Genomic DNA, 19,271 nt, shown 5'->3' with positions numbered 1-19,271 from the left:
GAACTCATACAATAAAGTTTTACTACTTCAGAGAATAGTCCTAGGTTTTGCTTCCTCTAAGTAGGCTGAAATTGTCACAGGGTAATTCCTTTGCATTTTTCCTGCATTAATGAGGTTGTTACATGTTAACGGACATCTTAAGAAAAGTCTATTAATAAATCAATATAACTTTTAGAAAGCAATTTTCCACTTGATATTTCTTTCAGTGTTTTCAAATTTTGTTTTGAGAAACAATTTAACAATCATCTAAAACTGTCATTGTCATTGCTTTAGACAATACAATCCATTACTTTCTTTGCCAGATTTAATAACTGAGGCACATCAAGTTCTTCCCTAATAGCCTATATATTAAAGATGCCCTCTTAAGAAAATTAAAAGAAAGATATATACTTATCTAGATATATTATATTTAAATATTAAGACTGTAGCAAGGAATTATGTTTGGTGCTGGTCAGTTGTGAAATCATATGCATACATTTAACGTTAGAGAAATGGTTCAGCAGTTAAGAGTCTGAATTGCTCATGTAGAGGGCATGATGTACCTCTGAGGAGAAGGAGAGTGGGGACAAACATAACTGGGAACAGAGGAGAGACAGGGCTAGGAACAGGCTATAAAGTGATTAAATAAACAAATAAAGAAAAAATTTAAAAAGAGCGTATGTAAGTTATTTACCCTTATATTGGTGACATCTATTTACCAAGTAATTAGAAGCTCCAATTCATATGGAGTTGGATAATCTTTCAGTGAATAAGCAGAACTAGCCTAAATTTTAAAAAGTCAATGTAGCCCATGGCCACTCAGTGTCCAAGTAGATTCCCTAGTAAGGGGAACAGGGGCTGTCTGTGACATGAATTCAGTAGCTGGCTCTTTGATCACCTCCCCCTGGGGTGAGTGCAGCTGTACCAGGTTACAGAGGAAGACAATGAAGCCAGTCTGATGAGACCTGATTGACTAGGGTCAGATGGAAGGGGAGGAGGACCACCCCTATCAGTAGACTGGGGAAGGAGCATGGGAGGAGATGAGGGAGGGAAGGTAGGATTGGGAGGGGTTGAAGGAGGGGTCTACAGCCGGGATTCAAAGTGAATAAATTGTAATAATCAAAAAATCAATTTTAAAAAGTCATTTAGTTAGTTAATTAGTTAATTAGCTAATGTGTATGAGAGGAAGTAGGGAGAATGCACAAGGGCATGCATGTGGAGGTCAGAAGACAACTTTTTCGACACCAGTTATCTTTTTCTGTCTGGATTTGGAGGAAGGGTCTCTCCTATTGTTTTTGACACTATGCTGCCTAGGTGAACTTCCAGGCAGTTCTGCCTCTGCCTCCCATCTTGCAGTAGGAGTGTTAGGACTATAGACAGGAGGCACTGTAGAGCACTCATTACCTGTGGATTTCATATTATCAGGCTTGCCAGAAAAATGATTGTTTGCTTGCTTTTTAAAATTTAGTTTTTAATTGTTGAGGATTTCATACATGTATACAGTGAAATATGAACATATATCCTCCCATTTCCCCACTGCAATTACTTCTGCATTGCTCCAAGCACACTCCCTTCCCTTTTTGTAACCCACTAAGTACAGTCATGAGCAAGGGTTTTTTCACATATTAATACATCTCCCTGAAGGTTTTAATGAGCAATGAATTTCAAGAAAATATATTAATAAAATAAAACAAAGGTAAGAAGCGCAAATGTAAATTCATGGAAAATCATTTTCCTTAAGTAAGTCTGTTACAGAAAAAAAAAAATACACAAATTGAATGATTAGTATCTCGAGACCACATGGAGACCTAAGTCAGGCTAGGCTCCTGGGAGGAAATGAGGGGGATTCAAGAGAGACTCCTAGTAGCAGAGACCACAGAGACTGAAGAGGACACCATCTAACTGGAGTAGTCTCCTGGTAGAGAGAGGGGAACTCCAACCCACCCACAAATTTACCCTTCTTACTTACAAGATAAGCAGGGATAAAAATGGAGCAGAGATTGAGGGAATGACCAACCAATGTGTCACCCAACCCAGTGTCAACCCCTGATACTATGAAAGATACTCTTCTAAGCTTTCAGACAGGAGCCTGACAGAGTTGTCTTCTGAGAGACTCTACCCAGCAGTGCCTCAAAACAGATGCTGAGACTCACAGCCAAATATTGGGTGTGGGAAAGTGGGAAGAAAGAGAAAAGGACCTGGAGGTGACAGGAGCCCCACAAGAAGACCAACAGAGCCAACTAACCAGAGCCGAGAGGGTCTTGCTGAGACTTAAGCATCAACCAAGGATGCATGAACTAGACCTAGGCTCCCTACAAAGATGTCACAGATGGACAGCTTAGGTTTCATGTGGGTCCTCTGGTAAGGGAGGTGGTGACTGCATCTAACGAGGACTCACTTGCCAGCTTTTTTATAACTTCCCCTGGTGGGACTGCCTTACCAGGCCACACGGGAAGAGAATGTGCTTAGTCCTGATGCAACTTGATGAGCTGGGGTGGATGGGAAAGGGAGCTCCCTTTTCTGAGAAGTAGGCGAGGGGGGAGGGCAGAAGGAAGGAGGGAAGAACTAGAAGGGGAGGAGGGATGGGGCTACAACCAGGATGTAAAGTGAATAAAAAATAAATTATAAATAAATAAATAAATAAACAAACAAACAAAAAACCCAAACTAAATGGTCAAGTTGAACAACAAACATGAGTAGAGACAGAGAAATCAGTGGAGAATATGGGTAAGTTGGCAGACAGGCGCTTTCACAGTCAACAGCTTCATGAAACAGTGTCCCAGTTCACCAGGCATTGGCGATACAGAAGTGAAGTAGAAGTTGGAAACGACTGTGACTATAAACCCAGCAAAAATGTAGAGGAGCTAGCACACTGAGGCAAGAGCCCTGTCCCCATGCATTGTGGTAGAAATGTGACAAGTACAATCGCTCTGAACAGCCTTATTCAAATTAAAATCAAGCAGATTTCAGAGCCAAGAATGCAACCCCTGAGAGTTTATCCTATAGAACAAAAGCATCAGTCAGCTCTGATGCACAGACAAGAATGATGGCAGCATTAGTCACACAGGAAGGGCTCTGGAAACAGAAAATCCACACTGCTGGGTATGGGTGAGTATGTAATTATACACCTACACTATGAAATTACACAGTCATCAGAGAAACTAAAACTGTACCAGACAACTTGAGAAAAAACTAGGAACATTTCAAAGAATAATCACATCTCAAAATTTCTTTGTGTGTGTGTGTGTGTGTGTGTGTGCCTATATATATATGTATATATATATTCAGATATTTGTGCCTAGTATAGCTTAATATATTAAAAACTACATACATGCTTATAGTTTTTATATGGATGTATATTAGTATAAATAAAAACACACTAAGTTATTAATGTGGGTTATCTTATATGTCCAAGTTAATGTAGTATAGGTAGACAGTAAGAAATTTTTAAAAAGAAGAATTTCAAAGAATTAAATTATAACAAACATATGCATGGAATTATACAAAGTTGGATATGTATATGCTGCTATGCATCTAGAAATTGAATAAAGTAAGTTTTTAAAAACTCATAAAGGGCTCCCATCCAAAAGAAACCCAGGACCTGATGGTTTCAGCGTAGAATTCTACCAAACATTTAAAAAAGAGCTAACTCCAGTTCTCTTCAAACTATTCCACAAAATCGAAACAGAACAACATTACCAAACTCATTCTATGAAGCCACAGTCACCTTGGTACCTAAACCTCACAAAGACCCAACAAAAAAAGAGAACTTCAGGCCAATCTCCCTTATGAACATTGATGCAAAAATACTCAACAAAATACTCACAAACCGAATACAAGAACACATCAAAGATATCATCCACCATGACCAAGTAGGCTTCATCCCAGGTATGCAGGGGTGGTTCAATATACAGAAATCCATCAATGTGATCCACCATATTAACAAACTAAAAGAAAAAAACCACATGATAATCTCCCTAGATGCTGAAAAAGCATTTGACAAAATCCAACATCCATTCATGTTTAAAGTATTAGAGAGATCAGGGATACAAGGCACATATCTAAACATAGTAAAGGCAATATACAGCAAACCTATAGCCAACATCAAACTGAACGGAGAGAAACTTAAAGCAATCCCACTGAAATCAGGGACAAGACAAGGCTGCCCACTCTCTCCATATCTCTTCAACATAGTTCTGGAAGTCCTTGCTAGAGCAATAAGACAGTTGAAGGAGATCAAGGGGATACAAATTCGAAAGGAAGAAGTCAAATTATCACTATTTGCAGATGATATGATAGTATACGTGAGTGACCACAAAAACTCTACCAGGGAACTCCTACAGCAGATAAACACCTTCAGCAAAGTGGCCGGATACAAAATTAACTCAAAAAAAAATCAGTAGCCCTCCTGTATACAAAAGACAAAAGGGCTGAGAAAGAAATTAGGGAAACAACACCCTTCACAATAGCCACAAATGACATAAGGTACCTCAGAGTAACCCTAACCAAGGAAGTCAAAGACTTGTATAAAAAAAATTTCAAATCTCTGAAGAAAGAATTAGAAGAAGATATGAGAAGATGGAAAGATCTCCCATGCTCATGGCTTGGCAAGATTAACATAGTAAAAATGGCCATTTTACCAAAAGCAATCTACAGATTCAATGCAATTCCCATCAAATTACCAACACAATTCTTCACAGACCTGGAAAGAAAAATTCTCAACTTCATATGGAATAACAAGAAACCCAGAATTGCTAAAACAATCCTCTACAATAAAAGATCTTCTGGAGGTATCTCCATCCCTGACTTTAAGTTGTACTATAGAGCAACAGTTTTAAAAACTGCATGGTACTGGCATAGAAACAGAATGGTGGATCAATGGAACCAAACAGAGGACCCAGAAATAAACCCACACACTTATGGACACCTGATCTTTGACAAAGATGCCAAAACCATACAATGGAAAAAAGATAGCATCTTCAACAAATGGTGCTGGTCCAACTGGATGTCTACATGTAGAAAAATGAAAATAGATCCATACTTATCACCCTGCACAAAACTGAAGTCCAAGTGGATCAAAGACCTCAACATAAAACCTGACACATTAAATCGGCTAGAAAAAAAGTGGGAAATACCCTAGAACTCATTGGTATAGGAGAAAACTTCCTGAACAGAACACCAACAGCACAGGCTCTAAGAGCAACAATCAATAAATGGGACCTCATGAAACTGAAAAGCTTCTGCAAAGCAAAGGAGACCATCACCAAGACAAAGCGACCACCTACAGATTGGGAAAGAATCTTCACCAACCCTTTATCTGACAGAGGACTCATATCCAGTATATATAAGGAATGAAAGAAGCTGAAAAGCAGCAAACCAAGTAATCCACTTAAAAAATGGGGAACAGAGCTAAACAGAGAATTCTCTGTAGAGGAATACCGAATGGCAGAGAAGCACTTAAAGAAATGCTCAACCTCACTAGCCATTAGGGAAATGCAAATCAAAACAACCCTGAGATTTCACCTTACACCCATGAGAATGGCCAAGATCAAAAACTCAAGTGACAACACATGCTGGAGAGGTTGTGGAGAAAGGGGAACCCTTCTCCACTGCTGGTGGAAATGTAAACTTGTACAACCACTCTGGAAATCAATCTGGCGCTTTCTCAGACAACTAGGAATAATGCTTCCCCAAGATCCAGCCATACCACTCCTAGGCATATATCCAAAAGAGGCTCAAGTACACAAAAAGGACATTTGCTCAACCATGTTTGTAGCAGCTTTATTTGTAATAGCCAGAAGCTGGAAACAACCCAGATGCCCCTCAACTAAAGACTGGATGCAGAAATTGTGGTACATCTACACAATGGAATATTACTCAGCAATGAAATATAAGGAAATCATGAAATTTGCAGGTAAATGGTGGGATCTGGAAAGGATCATCCTGAGTGATTTGTCCCAGAAGCAAAAAGACACACATGGTATATACTCACTCATATAGACATACAACATAGGACAAACCCACTAGAACCTGTGCAGCTAAAGAAACTAAAGAAGAGAGAGGACCCTAACTAAAATGTCCAATCCCCATCCGGAAAGGCAAAGAGGATGGACATCAGAAGAAGAAGAAAACAGGAAACAACCTAGGAACCTACCACAGAGGGCCTCTGAAAGCCTCTGCCCTTCAGACTATCAAAGCAGATGCTGAGCCTGATGGGCAACTGTCAGGCAGAGTGAATGGAATTTTATGTAAGAACTGGGAAATAGTAAGAGCTGGAGAGGACAGGGTCTCCACAAGGAGAGCAACAGAACAAGAAAATTTGAACACAGGGAACTTCCCAGAGACTCATACTCCAACCAAGGACTATTCTTGGAGATAACCCAGAACCCCTGCACAGATGTAGCCCAGGGCAGTTCAGAGTCCAATTGGGTAACATAGTAATATGAAGAGGGACTGCCTCTGAAATAATCTGATTGGCCTGCTCTTTGATCACCTCCCCCTGGGGGGGGAGCAGTCTTACCAGGCCATAGTAGAGGATAATGCAGTCACTTTTGATGTGAACTGATGGACTAAGATCAGAAAGGAGAGGAGAACCTCCCCTATCAGTGGACTTGGGGCGTGGCATGCATGCAGAGGGAGGAGGGAGGGTGGGATCGGGAAGGGAGGAGGGAGGGGTTTATGGGGGGATGCAGAATGAATAAAGTGTAATTGATGAAAAATTTAAAAAAAGGGAAAAAAATATTTAAGAACCTTAAATGACTTTCAAAAGTGGAGGAACACATGGAGTTAGTCAATTTACATGGAGCACGTCTCGCCCCTGGGGGCAATGGTCTCCTGAACCTACTCAGACCTCGGACACCACCACTGCTAGTTCTAGAACTGATGCAGGATGTTCCAATGAGGGGGTTAAGGCTTCTCATAATAGTTCCTCTAAGCCCACACCTGTTTGTTTATATCCCCCATTTTTATTCATTATTAGCCAGATAGAGCCAAGTAATGGTGGTAATGATACTTGCTTTTTTGCCCAATGCTGGAATGCTAGTGAATTTAGGTATGCCCTGATTACTCCCATGCCTCGCTGGGTGCTTGTGCCATTGATGCCCCTCACGCTATGACTCTCTTCAGACAGAAAAGGGATCTTGGAATTACAGCTGCCATTGTTACTGCCATCTCATTGGTGGCTGTTGGATATATTATATAATGACTCAGGGCATTAGCCATGAGTCATACTATGCAGACTGCTCAGACCCTAAATAATCTTTTAGTCAATGTAGCTCATGCTTTAGATGTACAAAAAGGAACTAATGCTCAACTAAAAGGAGACTTGATGGTGTTCAATCAGAGGATTGACCTCGTGCAGGAGCAAATTGATACCCTATGGCAAATCTCTCAACTTGGCTGTCAATGGAAGTATGCTGGACTTTGTGTCCCTAGCATACAATATGAGAATTTTTCCCGTGCTGCAAATCTGTCTAAACAATGGTCTAGCTATATTTTAGGTAATTGGACTGAAGATTCAATACTATGATGGAGCAGCTGAGAGTGGCCATTGTTACGGCAAATTCTACCAGAGTGGACGCAGGACTAGCCACAGGATTATCATCATGGATTGCTGCAGCCATGAATCATCTGAAGGAATGGGCGGGCATGGGAGCATTAGCAGGCCTTCTGGTGTTGGTCTCCTTGGTTTGCCTGTGGTGTATATGCAAAATTAGAGTCTCACAACAGCATAATGCAGCCATGATCATTCAGGCCTTTACAGCCATTGAAGCAGGACAGTCTCCCCAAGCATGGTTGGCTACCATAAAAAGCTAAAATGTTACGCTCAGGATGCGAGGCTAAGCACTGCACTCAGGGCCAGCCCCTTTCGACCCAGAGAAGAGCATGTCTGATTGCATGCTGGTTGATGCCCCAGGTCCTGCCTCTGAGAAAAAGGTATCGGACGGGTCTGATGTTCTTTGGGTGGATGACACCTAAATGAACATCTGTACAAAGTCCCAATTTATTTCTAATATCAGAGATCAGACCTCTACTCCTGCCTGATGCATCCAAAACAAAAAGGGGGAACTGTAGAGAGCTGCGTAATGCCGTAATGCCGCGCCTTAAAGATGGAGCTGGCTTCCACCTTCCACCTTCCTGATGGTGAGTGCTCTCTGTCACAAACAACTCCACATTTGGCTAAGGCTGAGGATCTGGCTTGCTTCCATGTATGTGGACCTATCTGCATTGCCCACGTGGCACGCTGGGATTGGCTACCCAGAGGCTATTTAAGCTGTGGGCTGGCTTTCCCCAGGGTCCGATGATTGTTCAAGGTTCCTGAATAAACTGCATTGAAAAAAAAAAAAAAAACTCATAAAGGCAAATTTCCAAGACAATAAAGAGCTGGTAATAGGAGGCTACTTAACTAATTGGGAATAAACAGTGACAAAGCAAAGGAAAGTGAAAAAAAAAAAAAAACAAGAATAAAAGGCAAAATGCAATAGAGCTAGTTATGTGCCAGAGTTAGTGGGGTGCTCGCCTCGCATGTGGTACCCTGGTTTTGATCCAGCACCTCATCAAGCACTTGTACAAATATGCACCTTTAATCCCAGCTTCAGGAAATGGAGGACCAGAAACTGATCATCTTCAACAACAAAGTTAGTAGGATGGGTCAGCATAAGAAACATAAAAGTAATGGACTCTGATATATTAAATTACAAGATATGTGTATTTTGAGGATTAAATAACACCATAAACAAAATCTTAATCTACAAAGTAGAAAATGCAATAATTATGACAGGATTGCTTGCTTCATTAAAATCACTGTTATAAAGTAATACGAATTCTAACACCACCTAACAATAAACAGTTTTACTGAATCAGTAGGAGAAAAAAAACAGTTAATAGTTGAGTTCCAATGGTGAACAAATAATTGCAGCAGAAAGACAGTAAACAAAAAAGGCAGCCATTAACTTTACAAATGATATTAACTAACAAATGATCGCTAGGCAGAATACAGGCAGAGAAGCAAAAACAAACAGACAAAGAAAAAACAGATCCATACGTAGGTTTGCTGGTAAACCCTATCTGTAATCACTTTGCCAATCTGAGTTAAGATTCTTAAAACCTCAGTGTCCTTGGATTCAATAATATCTTTCATAAATAGCAACCAATACAAATTAGAAGTATTTGTGTATATATGTGGGGATCACAATCACAATAGTACTCAAAAAAATTTTTTTGAGATGACCTAAATACTGAATCATAAACTCCTTAAGTTTTCTTTAATTTTTATTTTTTCACAATTTATTCATTATATATCCCGATTGTAGACCCCTCCCTCAATTCCTCCCAGTCCATCCCACACTCCCTCTTTCCTCCTATCTCTAGTCCGCTGAAAGGAGGAGTTCTCCTTTGCCACCTGCCTGTAGCTTATCAAGTCTCATCAAGACTACCTGGATCCTCTTCCTCTGTGGCCTGGTAAGGCCATATTGCCAGGGGCAAGTGATCAAAGAACAGACAACCAAGTTCATGACAGAGGCAGCCCCTGCTCCCCTTATTCAGAAATCTACATGGAGGTTGAGATGCCCAGAAACAGAAAGATAGGCATGGTGATACACTCACTTAAAAGCAGATATTAACTGTATAATATAGGATAGCCATACTAAAATCTACAGACCTAAAGAAGCCAAACAACAAGGAGGACCCTAGGAGGATACTTAAATCTCATTCAGAATGGCAAACAGGATAGACACCAAAAGCGGTGGAAGAGAGGAAACAGTATGGGAGTCTACTATAGAGGGTCCTCTGAAAGACTCCACCCAACAGGGAATGGAAGCAGATGATGAGACTCACAGCCAAACTTTACTCAGAGCACAGGGAGTCTTATGGAAGATGAGGAGGCTGGGAATAGAAGAACATGGAGGGGACAGGAGCCCCACAAGGAGACCAACAAAGCTAAAAAATGTGAGCCCAGGAGGTCCTGCAGAGACTAATGGACCAACCAAGGACCGTGCATGGAAAGGACCTAGACCCCCTGCTCAGATGTAGCCGATTGGCTGCTTAAGTTTTAAATGATCAGTATTATATCTATTAAAATAGCTTCAAAATATAAGACACAAGAATGTCCTACAAGTTGGGTATACAGCTGGTTTAGGAAACAGGTTTAAACCACTGTTTACCTAAAAGACAAATCAACATAACTATTAATAATCAATAACACTGCATATTGTTATATCTGCTAGAAATCAAAGTCTTCTTGGGGTACATTCCTTTGCTAGAGTTCTTAATCCTGCGTCCTCTAGGCTTCATTGTGACTGCAATTAGTTACATAATATTGGCCCTCTAAAATCTTTCCAAAATGTAATCTCTGTTATGTTCAGGGACGTGATGAACGGGACCATCAATAAATGACTAATGCTTATATTTCATTCCTGTTAAGTGATTAGTGGATTAAAGGATTGTCCTGAGTGAAGGTCTGCTGTGAAACCCAGTATGACCCTGTATCCTACTTGACCCCTGTATTTCTTCAGTGATGTTCTGTGCTGATGTAGGATTCGCCATCAAGATCCTCATCAGGACCTTTTAAACCTCAGCTGGAAACATGAAACAAAACATATCTATCTTATGTATTGTTTACACAGTGTGTGGTATTGTGCCATTAGCAACAGAAAAGAGAATACAGCAGAAACAAACAAACAAAAAAAGAATGTCCTACAACCTATTCCCTTATGGGCCATAAATCTGTCTGCCTATTTGAACAAAGTGTATTTCCATGGTTCTCCTTCATACTCACCATTCCCAGCTACCTCCCCCTACTATCTAGACCCTCTTATAAACTGCCACCGTCTCTTTTTCTCTTCTACCTCCCATGTGTCCTTTTGCCCAATTCCTTTCTTTACCCTATTTTGGTTTTCTTTCTACTTATATAACACATTGTAATCTATTTTTAAAGAAAAATGTAGAATAAAAGAAATATAAGCTACTTCCCTTTATCCTATATATTGTTTGTATCCATTACATAAATAAATGTAAATGAATAAATTTTAAAAAATAAAATATAGAAGTATAATCTGTAATTATACTTTATATGTAATTTAATTTAGAATTTAATTAAATATACAATATATTTATATTATATATTGATATAGCAATTAAATTAATAAATGCATTAAATAAATAATTTAATTTAATTAAGTTTATGTTTAATTATAGAAGTAAGTAAGTAGAAAAAGGTACTTAAAAGTCAAAGTAATTATTTTTAGCTGTTGAAGTTAGAATGCCATCTACTTTTGAGCTTCATATAATGGCTATCTACTTATTTTAAAATTGTTGTCATTATTATCTTTTTCTTAAAGTAACTAAAAAGATCATCAGGCTCCATTCTACCCCATTTCCAACTCAAGTAATACACAAAGTGTATGAGAAACTGCAATTTAACAGCAACAACAAAAAAACTTAGAACACCCTTGATTGTTCCGCTAGTCAACTCCAGTTCCCCATTACCCACAGAACCACATTTTCAAATTCAAGAGTGTCTCTGAAGGATGCATATTGTCTTGGTTGGTCATGTGAGTGTTCAAACCTGAGTCACCTCAAATGAAGACAATAGTCCTGACAGAACTCACTTGTTTAATTAAAAAAAAAAGTCCACAAATATGTAAATCATGCCTTTGTTGCTGTCTAAATTATCTCAGAAAAATCCAGATTTCCCTGGATTAAGACTGCAAGCATAGAACTGCTGCCATTTGACAGGAAAAATCACTACACTGCTGTAATGATGGCCCCACTCCTTTGCAAACATGAGTCTCCATCTCTCCAATTCTCTGAGAAGTTTCAGTAGCATACCTCTGTGGATTTTTGAAGACCGTCACGGCATGGATCAAGAATGAGTGTCTTCTCCCACTTCTGTGCAACCTGATTGGCTTCTTCTATCTTTTGCTCACAACTTTTTTGAGAATTTAATAACGTCACTTCATAAAATTCTTGAATATCTGTGAAGGAAATGTCAGGAAAGGATCAAAATGTCATATAACACCTCATAATAGCTTATGTGTGTATGTACCTATAGTATGCATATAAAATGTGGCTAATTAAAATAAATGCATTCCAAACTAAAGCAATCAAAACAAAAAATCCTGAGAACTGACTCTTTATCAGCACCAAAATAGCACAGCAACTTCAATCATAATCATGAGCACAGGAAGCATTCAAGGTGTTGTTCAATAGTTGAACAGAAAAACTGTAATATGTCCATGAATCTGGATATCATTGGGACATAAGAGACAATAAGCTATCAATCTATCTTTAAAACATGTATGAATTTCAAAAGAACATGGTGGTAAGTGAAAAGGGATACATACTGCATGATTTTGCACACCTTACATCTGGGAAGATAGGAAGAAAAGCAAACTTAAAGAAATATAAAGAGATGAATTTTGGAAGGACTAAATATGTAAACTAAAACCAATGGTATTAATTCTGTTTTTATTTACACATAATGGGGAAGATAAAATCTAAAGCATGTGTAAAAAGCTTTGAGAAATTGTCATGGCCTAGAAAAGAGCAAGGATAGAGAGACCTAAGGAAGAAATTCAATGTGCTACCCCAGTGGGCTCTTGTAACACAGAGAGCCTGGCCTAAAATTTAAAGAAATTTAATCAAGATCTGGCCACTAGCTCATGACCACAGGATGATATGTTATTAGTTGCTTCAACGCTGACAGAAGATGTTGATGGCAGGGGAAACAGAAAGGGGATCTATAGCAAGTCCCTGCAATATCTTTGTAACTTTTCTCTAAAGTATGACACTACTCCAAAGAAAATGTGTTACTGATTAAACTGGCTTTTCTTTTTTTTTAATATTTTTATTTTTAAATAATTTTATACATTTACTTGTATCCCAGCTGTAGCCCTCTCTCTCTTTCCTTCCCAATTCTCCCCTCCCTCCCTCATCTCTTCCCTGCCCCCTTCTGAGTCCACTGAGAGGGGGTGTCCTCCTCACCTTCCCTCTGACCATAGCTGATCAGGTATCTTCAGGATGGTTGCAGTGTCCTTATCTGTGGCCTAGCAAGGCTGCTTCTCCTCTCAGGGGGGAGGGGAATCTCACGAGTTCATGTCAGAAACAATTCCTGTCCCCCTTACTAGGAAACCCACTTGGATACTGAGCTACCATGGGCTATGTCTGAGCAGGGGTTGTAGGTTAGTTATATCCATGCATGGTCCTTGGTTGGATAAACAGTCTCATAGAAGACCCCTGTGCTTAGATATATTTGGGCCTTGTGGGGCTCGCTGTCCCCTCTAGGAAATACTAATTCCTCCTTCCTTCATATGATTCCCTACACTCTGTGGAAGGCTTGGTTATGGGTCTCAGCATCTGCTTTGATACACTCCTAGGTAGAGTCTTTCAGGTGCTTTCTGTGGTAGGCTACTGCCCTGTTACTTGTTTTCTCCTATTTGCAATGTCCATCCCCTTTGTCTTTCTAGATGAGGATTGATCATCTTACCCCTGGACCTCTTTCCTGTTTATCTTCTTTAGGTGTACATATTTTAGTATGTTTAGGTCTATAAAGTGAGGATATACCCTGTGTATCTTTCTGCTTTTGGGATACCTCACTTGGGATGATTTTTTTCTAGATCCCACCATTTGCCTGCAAAATTCATGATTTCCTTGTTTTTAATTGCTGAGTAGTATTCCATTGTGTAAATGTACCACAATCTCTGTATCCATTCCTCCATTGATGGACATCTGGGTCGTTTCCAGGTTCTGATTATTACAAATAAAGCTGCTACAAACATAGTTGAGTAAATGTCCTTGTTGTGTACTTGAACATCTTTTGAATATATAACATCTTTTGAGTGGTATAGCTGTATCTTGAGGTAGAACTATTCCTAATTGTGTGAGAAAGTGCCATATTGATTTCCATAGTGGTTGTACCAGTTGACATTCCCACCAGCAATGGAGGAGGGTTCCCCTTTCTCCATAGCCTCGCCAGCATGCGTTATCTCTTGAGTTTTTGATCTTAGCCATTCTGATGGGTGTAAGGTGAAATCTCAGGGTCGTTTTGATTTGCATCTCTCTAATGGCTAGGGATGTTGAACATTTCCTTATGTGTTTCTCTGCCATTCTATATTCTTCTACAGAGAATTCTATGTTTAGCTCCATACCCATTTTTTAATTGGGTTACTTGGATTATTGCCTTCTTCAGTTCTTTATATATTCCAGATATCAGTCCTCTGTCAGATATAGGGTTAGTGAAGATCCTTTCCCAATCTGTAAGCTGTCGTTTTGCTCGCATGACAGTGTCTTTTCCTTTACAGAAGCTTTTCAGTTTCATGAGGTCCCATTTATTGTTTGTTGCTCTTAGGGCCTGTGCTGTTGGTGTTCTGTTCAGGAAGTTGTTTCCTGTGCCAATGAGTTCTAGGGTCTTCCCCACTTTTTCTTCTAACCAATTTAGAGTATCTGGTTTTATGCTGAGGTCTTTGATCCACTTGGACTTTATAAACTGGCTTTTCTAAGGGCATTGCACAATCACAGTTAGCTCTCCAAATGTCCCCAAAAATGTTTTTTAAATCTATTTTCATATTTATGATTAATTGGAGTAAAATTACCATTCCGTCATGTTACATTATCCAACTTTTAAAGAAAAGGTGTTTCTGAAGACAATTGTTTGACCCTGAAGAAGACTGAGTGATCTTCAAGTCAGTTATACACTGACTAGAATACATACTTTAAAAAAGTATTGCTGACATTGAAGCATACAAGGGAGAGCTCTAAGCATCATCTTTTACAAACACACAGTCATGACAAACAGGGATGCTGCTATAAATGAGATTCAGGAGAAACAACAATAACTAAAAACAAAAGACTTGAGTTATTATCATTCCCTCAGGTATCTGACACAGAAAGTAGAAGGTCTACATACACTACTTTTAACTATATAATTGTTAAAACACAAAGACGAGAAAATAATAAGGGTCTAATAGGAATGAACTAGCAGAACGAGGTAGAACCAACATAACTTCCAAGAATTAAAAATGTAATTATCTTAAGATGTACTAATGATGTCACGGATGGATTAGCATGGCATATAACAAGTATAATGAAGTACTAACAACTAAATCTATAGAGAAAGCACACGTGTGTTCATTTTATTGTTTGTTTGTTTGTTTGTTTGTTTTTCTAGATAGGGTTTCTCTGTATAACTCTGGCTGTCCTGGAACTCGTGTGTCTGCCTCCTGAGTGCTAAGATTAAAAGTATGTGCCACCACTCTCTGGCTCATATTAATAGTCTTATAACTTGAGAATGCTTCGATTTTTTTAGTAAGAAAGATAGGAGAAAAGTTATGACTAGCAAAAAGTATATCAAAATGGAATTCCATAATACTGAGACAGAGAAAATCTTAAAACAATCAAAGAAAGAAAAAAAATCAGCTTTCAAAGAAGAAAATAAACTAAAAACTTCAAATTCTTGAGATAGAATAACCATCATCATAAAATTATTTTATTTTGTTTGAAATTACTACACTAGAATTTAAAAAGAACCATCAAATTATGGGAAATCAAAAAATTTACTACAAAACTTGGTGAAAATAAGAACTTACACTTCACCAAACAATAATTCTCAACATATTGGAGGAATGAAAAATAAAACCACAATGAGATAATATCACATGTTCATTAAAATGATTACAATCGGTGCTGATTATCCACAGAACTCGCAGGAAAGAATGAACCAAACAATAGAGTATTACTCATCTATAGGAAGCGAAAATCCTTCATTTTGAATATTCTTTCTATCATGGCTACGTTAGTAATGTCTACAAATCGCCAGATAGTAACTTTTGCACCGCACACATGCACAGCTCATTACACCTTCAAGTACACCTCAAAAACCATAGTAATATTACAAAGTACAAACTGATAAAATGTAGTTTTTACAACATTTAGGCAAATAAACAATACCCAAGGAAGATGTCTGCAAATCAAAACAATAACACATGAAAACCAACGACAATAACAACAAACACATAAACAACCAATTCATAATTTAAAAATACATAAAACTGATAAGACTGGGGAAGATTCCCGACTTGTAATAGGACAAATGCTAAATAACCTCATAAATATGATACCATTTATAACTGAGTGATAAAGGCTGGCAATGCAACATGAAAGAGAAAAAGATGTGCGTAAGTGCTAAAATGCTGTAAGTACTTTAGAACACAATTTTTATTCCCAGAAAACTGGTCAAGTGTTTTTGCTACAAGCAGCAATTTCTGCTCTTCAGTATGCATTCTAGTTACACCCTTGCGCTTAATGGAACTCAACATCACCATAGCCACGTGTTAGGTACAACTCAATGCTCATCAAAAAGAAACTGGACTGACGCAGCATGTTTCTTAAGTGGAATTTATAAAATAGTAGAATATACTAAGTATACCATGAAATCATATGGATAAATCTTACAAACACAATACTGAATGACAGAATCAACTCTCAAAATGAAGACTTTTTTAAATTCAAAAGTGTATAAAAGTAAACTATATGTTTAAAAATCCGTATGCACGTATATGACAAAACAATTAAACTGAAGCAAAGGAACATGTGCAAATAAGATACAGTTTTCTGGAACTTAAACAATGGTGTCGTGTGCACAATGTCAGCTGAAAACGGCGTTTAAGTCGAAGTGTTGTGTACGGTTTACAATGCACCGGACCCGGAAAACAGCGCAGCCTAGCAGCACAGAACACGGAGCTTAAGAGTTGCTTGCTACTGACAACGAATGGAGCTCGCTGCTGTGACCCAGTGTCGCGGAGGTATCACCAGACGAGGAAAAATCAAAATACACCCTACAACGGTCTGATGCTCTTTGGGTGGATGACACCTAAATGAACATCTGTACAAAGTCCCAATTTATTTCTAATATCAGAGATCAGACCTCTACTCTTGACTGATGCGTCTAAAACAAAAAGGGGGAACTGTAGAGAGCTGCGGAATGCTATGCCTTAAAGATGGAGCTGGTTTCCGCCTTCCACCTTCCCGATGGTGAGTGCTCTCTGTCACGAACAACTCCACATTTGGCTAAGGCCGAGGATCTGGCTTGCTTCCATATATGTGGACCTATCTGCATTGCCCCCGTGGCACGCCTGGGTTGGCTACCCAGAGGCTATTTAAGCTGTGGGCTGGCTTTCCCCGGGGTCCGAGGATTGTTCAATGTTCCTGAATAAACTGCATTGAAAAAAAAAAAAAAAAACAAAAAAACAAAATACACCCTACAGTTTCCGCTAAATGTGTAGCACCTTCACTGCAAAGCCAAAAATTAGCAGTTGCCTCATCATCATGCCGAGGACAGCCTAAGTTACTGCAATGGACAGGCTGGGCAGGTTAAGCAAAGAAATAAAACAAGAAAAGAAAGAAGGTAGACTGTGTCGACAGGCAGGATTTAGTTCTAGATTGGCACGTCAGTTTCCAAGATGTTTGTTTTTTTGATGTTCCCTCTTACTGATTTTTTTAAATTAAAGTATGGAATTTTTCATGACCATAAGAATAACAGGCTGGGTATACTTTGTTCCCTGGCTGAACAAACTGCTAAGGAGCATGAATGCAGGTTCGATGAAGTTGACACAGAATATAATAAAGATGTGTAATTGAGCATACTTTGGATATATGCCACTCCAAGGCATATATGTCACTCCTAGGCATATATCCAAAGTATGCTCAACTACACAACAAGGACATTTGTTCAACCATGTTGGTGACAGCTCTATTCATCATAGCCAGAATCTGGAAACAACTTAGATGGCCCTCAACCAAGGAATAAATACAGAAATTGTGATACATTTACACAATGGAATACTACTCAGCAATTAAAAACAAGGAAATCATGAAATTTGCAGGCAAATGGTGAGAACTAAAAAAGATCATCCTGAGTGAGGTATTCCAGAAGCAGAAAGACACACACGGTATATACTCACTTATAAGTAGATATTAGCCACATAATATAGGATAAACATACTAAAATCTATACTCCTAAAGAAGCTAAACAACAAGGAAGACCCTAGGGAAGATGCCCAGTCCTCATTCAGAAGGACAAGTGAGATGGACATTAGAAGCAGGAGAATACAGGAAAGAGGGCAGGAGCCTACCACAGATGGCCTCTGAAAGACTCTACTGGTGGAAATATCGAAACAGATGCTGAGGCTCATAGCCAAACTTTGGGCAGAGTGCAGGGAATCTTATGAAAGAAGGGGAACATAGAAAGACCTGGAGGGGACAGGAGCTCCAAAATGAGACCAACAGAGTAAAAAAAAAAAAAAAAAAAAGAAAGAAAGAAAAAAAGAAAACCTGAGCCCTGGGAGCCCTGTAAAGACTGATATCCCAACCAAAGACAATGCATGGAGAGGACCTAAAATCCCAGCTCAGATGTAGCCCATAGACTAGTCTCCAAGTGGGTCCCTAGTAAGGGGGAGCAGAGGCTGTCTCTGACATGAACTCAGTGGCAGGCTCTCTGATCACCTCCCCCTGGGGGTTGCAGCCCTGCCAGGCCACAGAGGAAGGCAATGCAACCAGTTCTGAGGAGAGCTGATAGGCTAAGGTCAAATAGAAGGGGAGGAGGACCTCTCCTATCAGTGGACTAGGGAAGGGGCATGGGGGAGAAGAGGGAGGATGGATGGGCTTGGAAGGAGATGAGGGAGGAGGCCATGGCCTGGATACAAATTGCATACATTGTAATAAATGATAATAAGAAAGAAAGAAAAAAAGAATAAAGGTGCAGTGGTACATGATTTTAATGCCACCATTCCTAAGGCAGAGGCAGGTGAACCTCTATTATTTTGAAGCAAGCCTGATTTACATAGTGATTTCCATACCAGCAAAGGATTAAAAAAAAAAGTTTAAAAATCTTTTAACTTTACATATGACTACAACTTTATTCTGCCTCTCTCCATAATTTCTGAAGTAGGTTTGAAAACGCCTGAGAACAGAAGGCAAAATCTGCAAAGATAAAAGCCCTTAGAATGTAAATACTTATATTTCTGAAGAGGTATTGAGTTTTCAAAAGTCCAAGAGATAAGGGGAAAACCCTCCGGAAAGGGAGATGTATTTATTGCATCAGGTCTTGAGCATTTGTTAAAAAGGAATGAATTCTGCAGGGATCTGTAGCTACTGTCTCTTTAAAGGATAATCATGTACAAATAACACAATTTTATAGATAAAATTTCAATTTTTTTCTCTATATCACTTTAAGGGTGAAAACATTGTTCTGTATACAGCACTTCCAAAGTTCCAAATTTTGAAATTATATGTGTGTGTGC

General features: G+C 39.0%; 1 protein-coding gene across 8 annotated transcripts in view; it reads right to left on the bottom strand.

The window, feature by feature from the left end:
• Positions 1-19,271, bottom strand: part of Dlg2 (discs large MAGUK scaffold protein 2) — a 1,917,798-nt gene that overhangs the window by 1,662,073 nt on the left and 236,454 nt on the right. For all 8 annotated transcript variants that reach the window (XM_060367555.1, XM_060367549.1, XM_060367550.1 and 5 more), the window contains exon 3: positions 11,806-11,951. In XM_060367555.1, coding sequence (XP_060223538.1) covers positions 11,806-11,951 — 146 coding nt within the window. The remainder of the gene's footprint in view (positions 1-11,805; positions 11,952-19,271) is intronic.

This window comes from Meriones unguiculatus, chromosome 14 (assembly GCF_030254825.1).
Source record: "Meriones unguiculatus strain TT.TT164.6M chromosome 14, Bangor_MerUng_6.1, whole genome shotgun sequence".
In the NCBI taxonomy this organism is placed as follows: domain Eukaryota; kingdom Metazoa; phylum Chordata; class Mammalia; order Rodentia; family Muridae; genus Meriones; species Meriones unguiculatus.
Note: the sequence above shows the minus strand (reverse complement) of the source record. Positions and strands in the feature narration are given on the sequence as shown.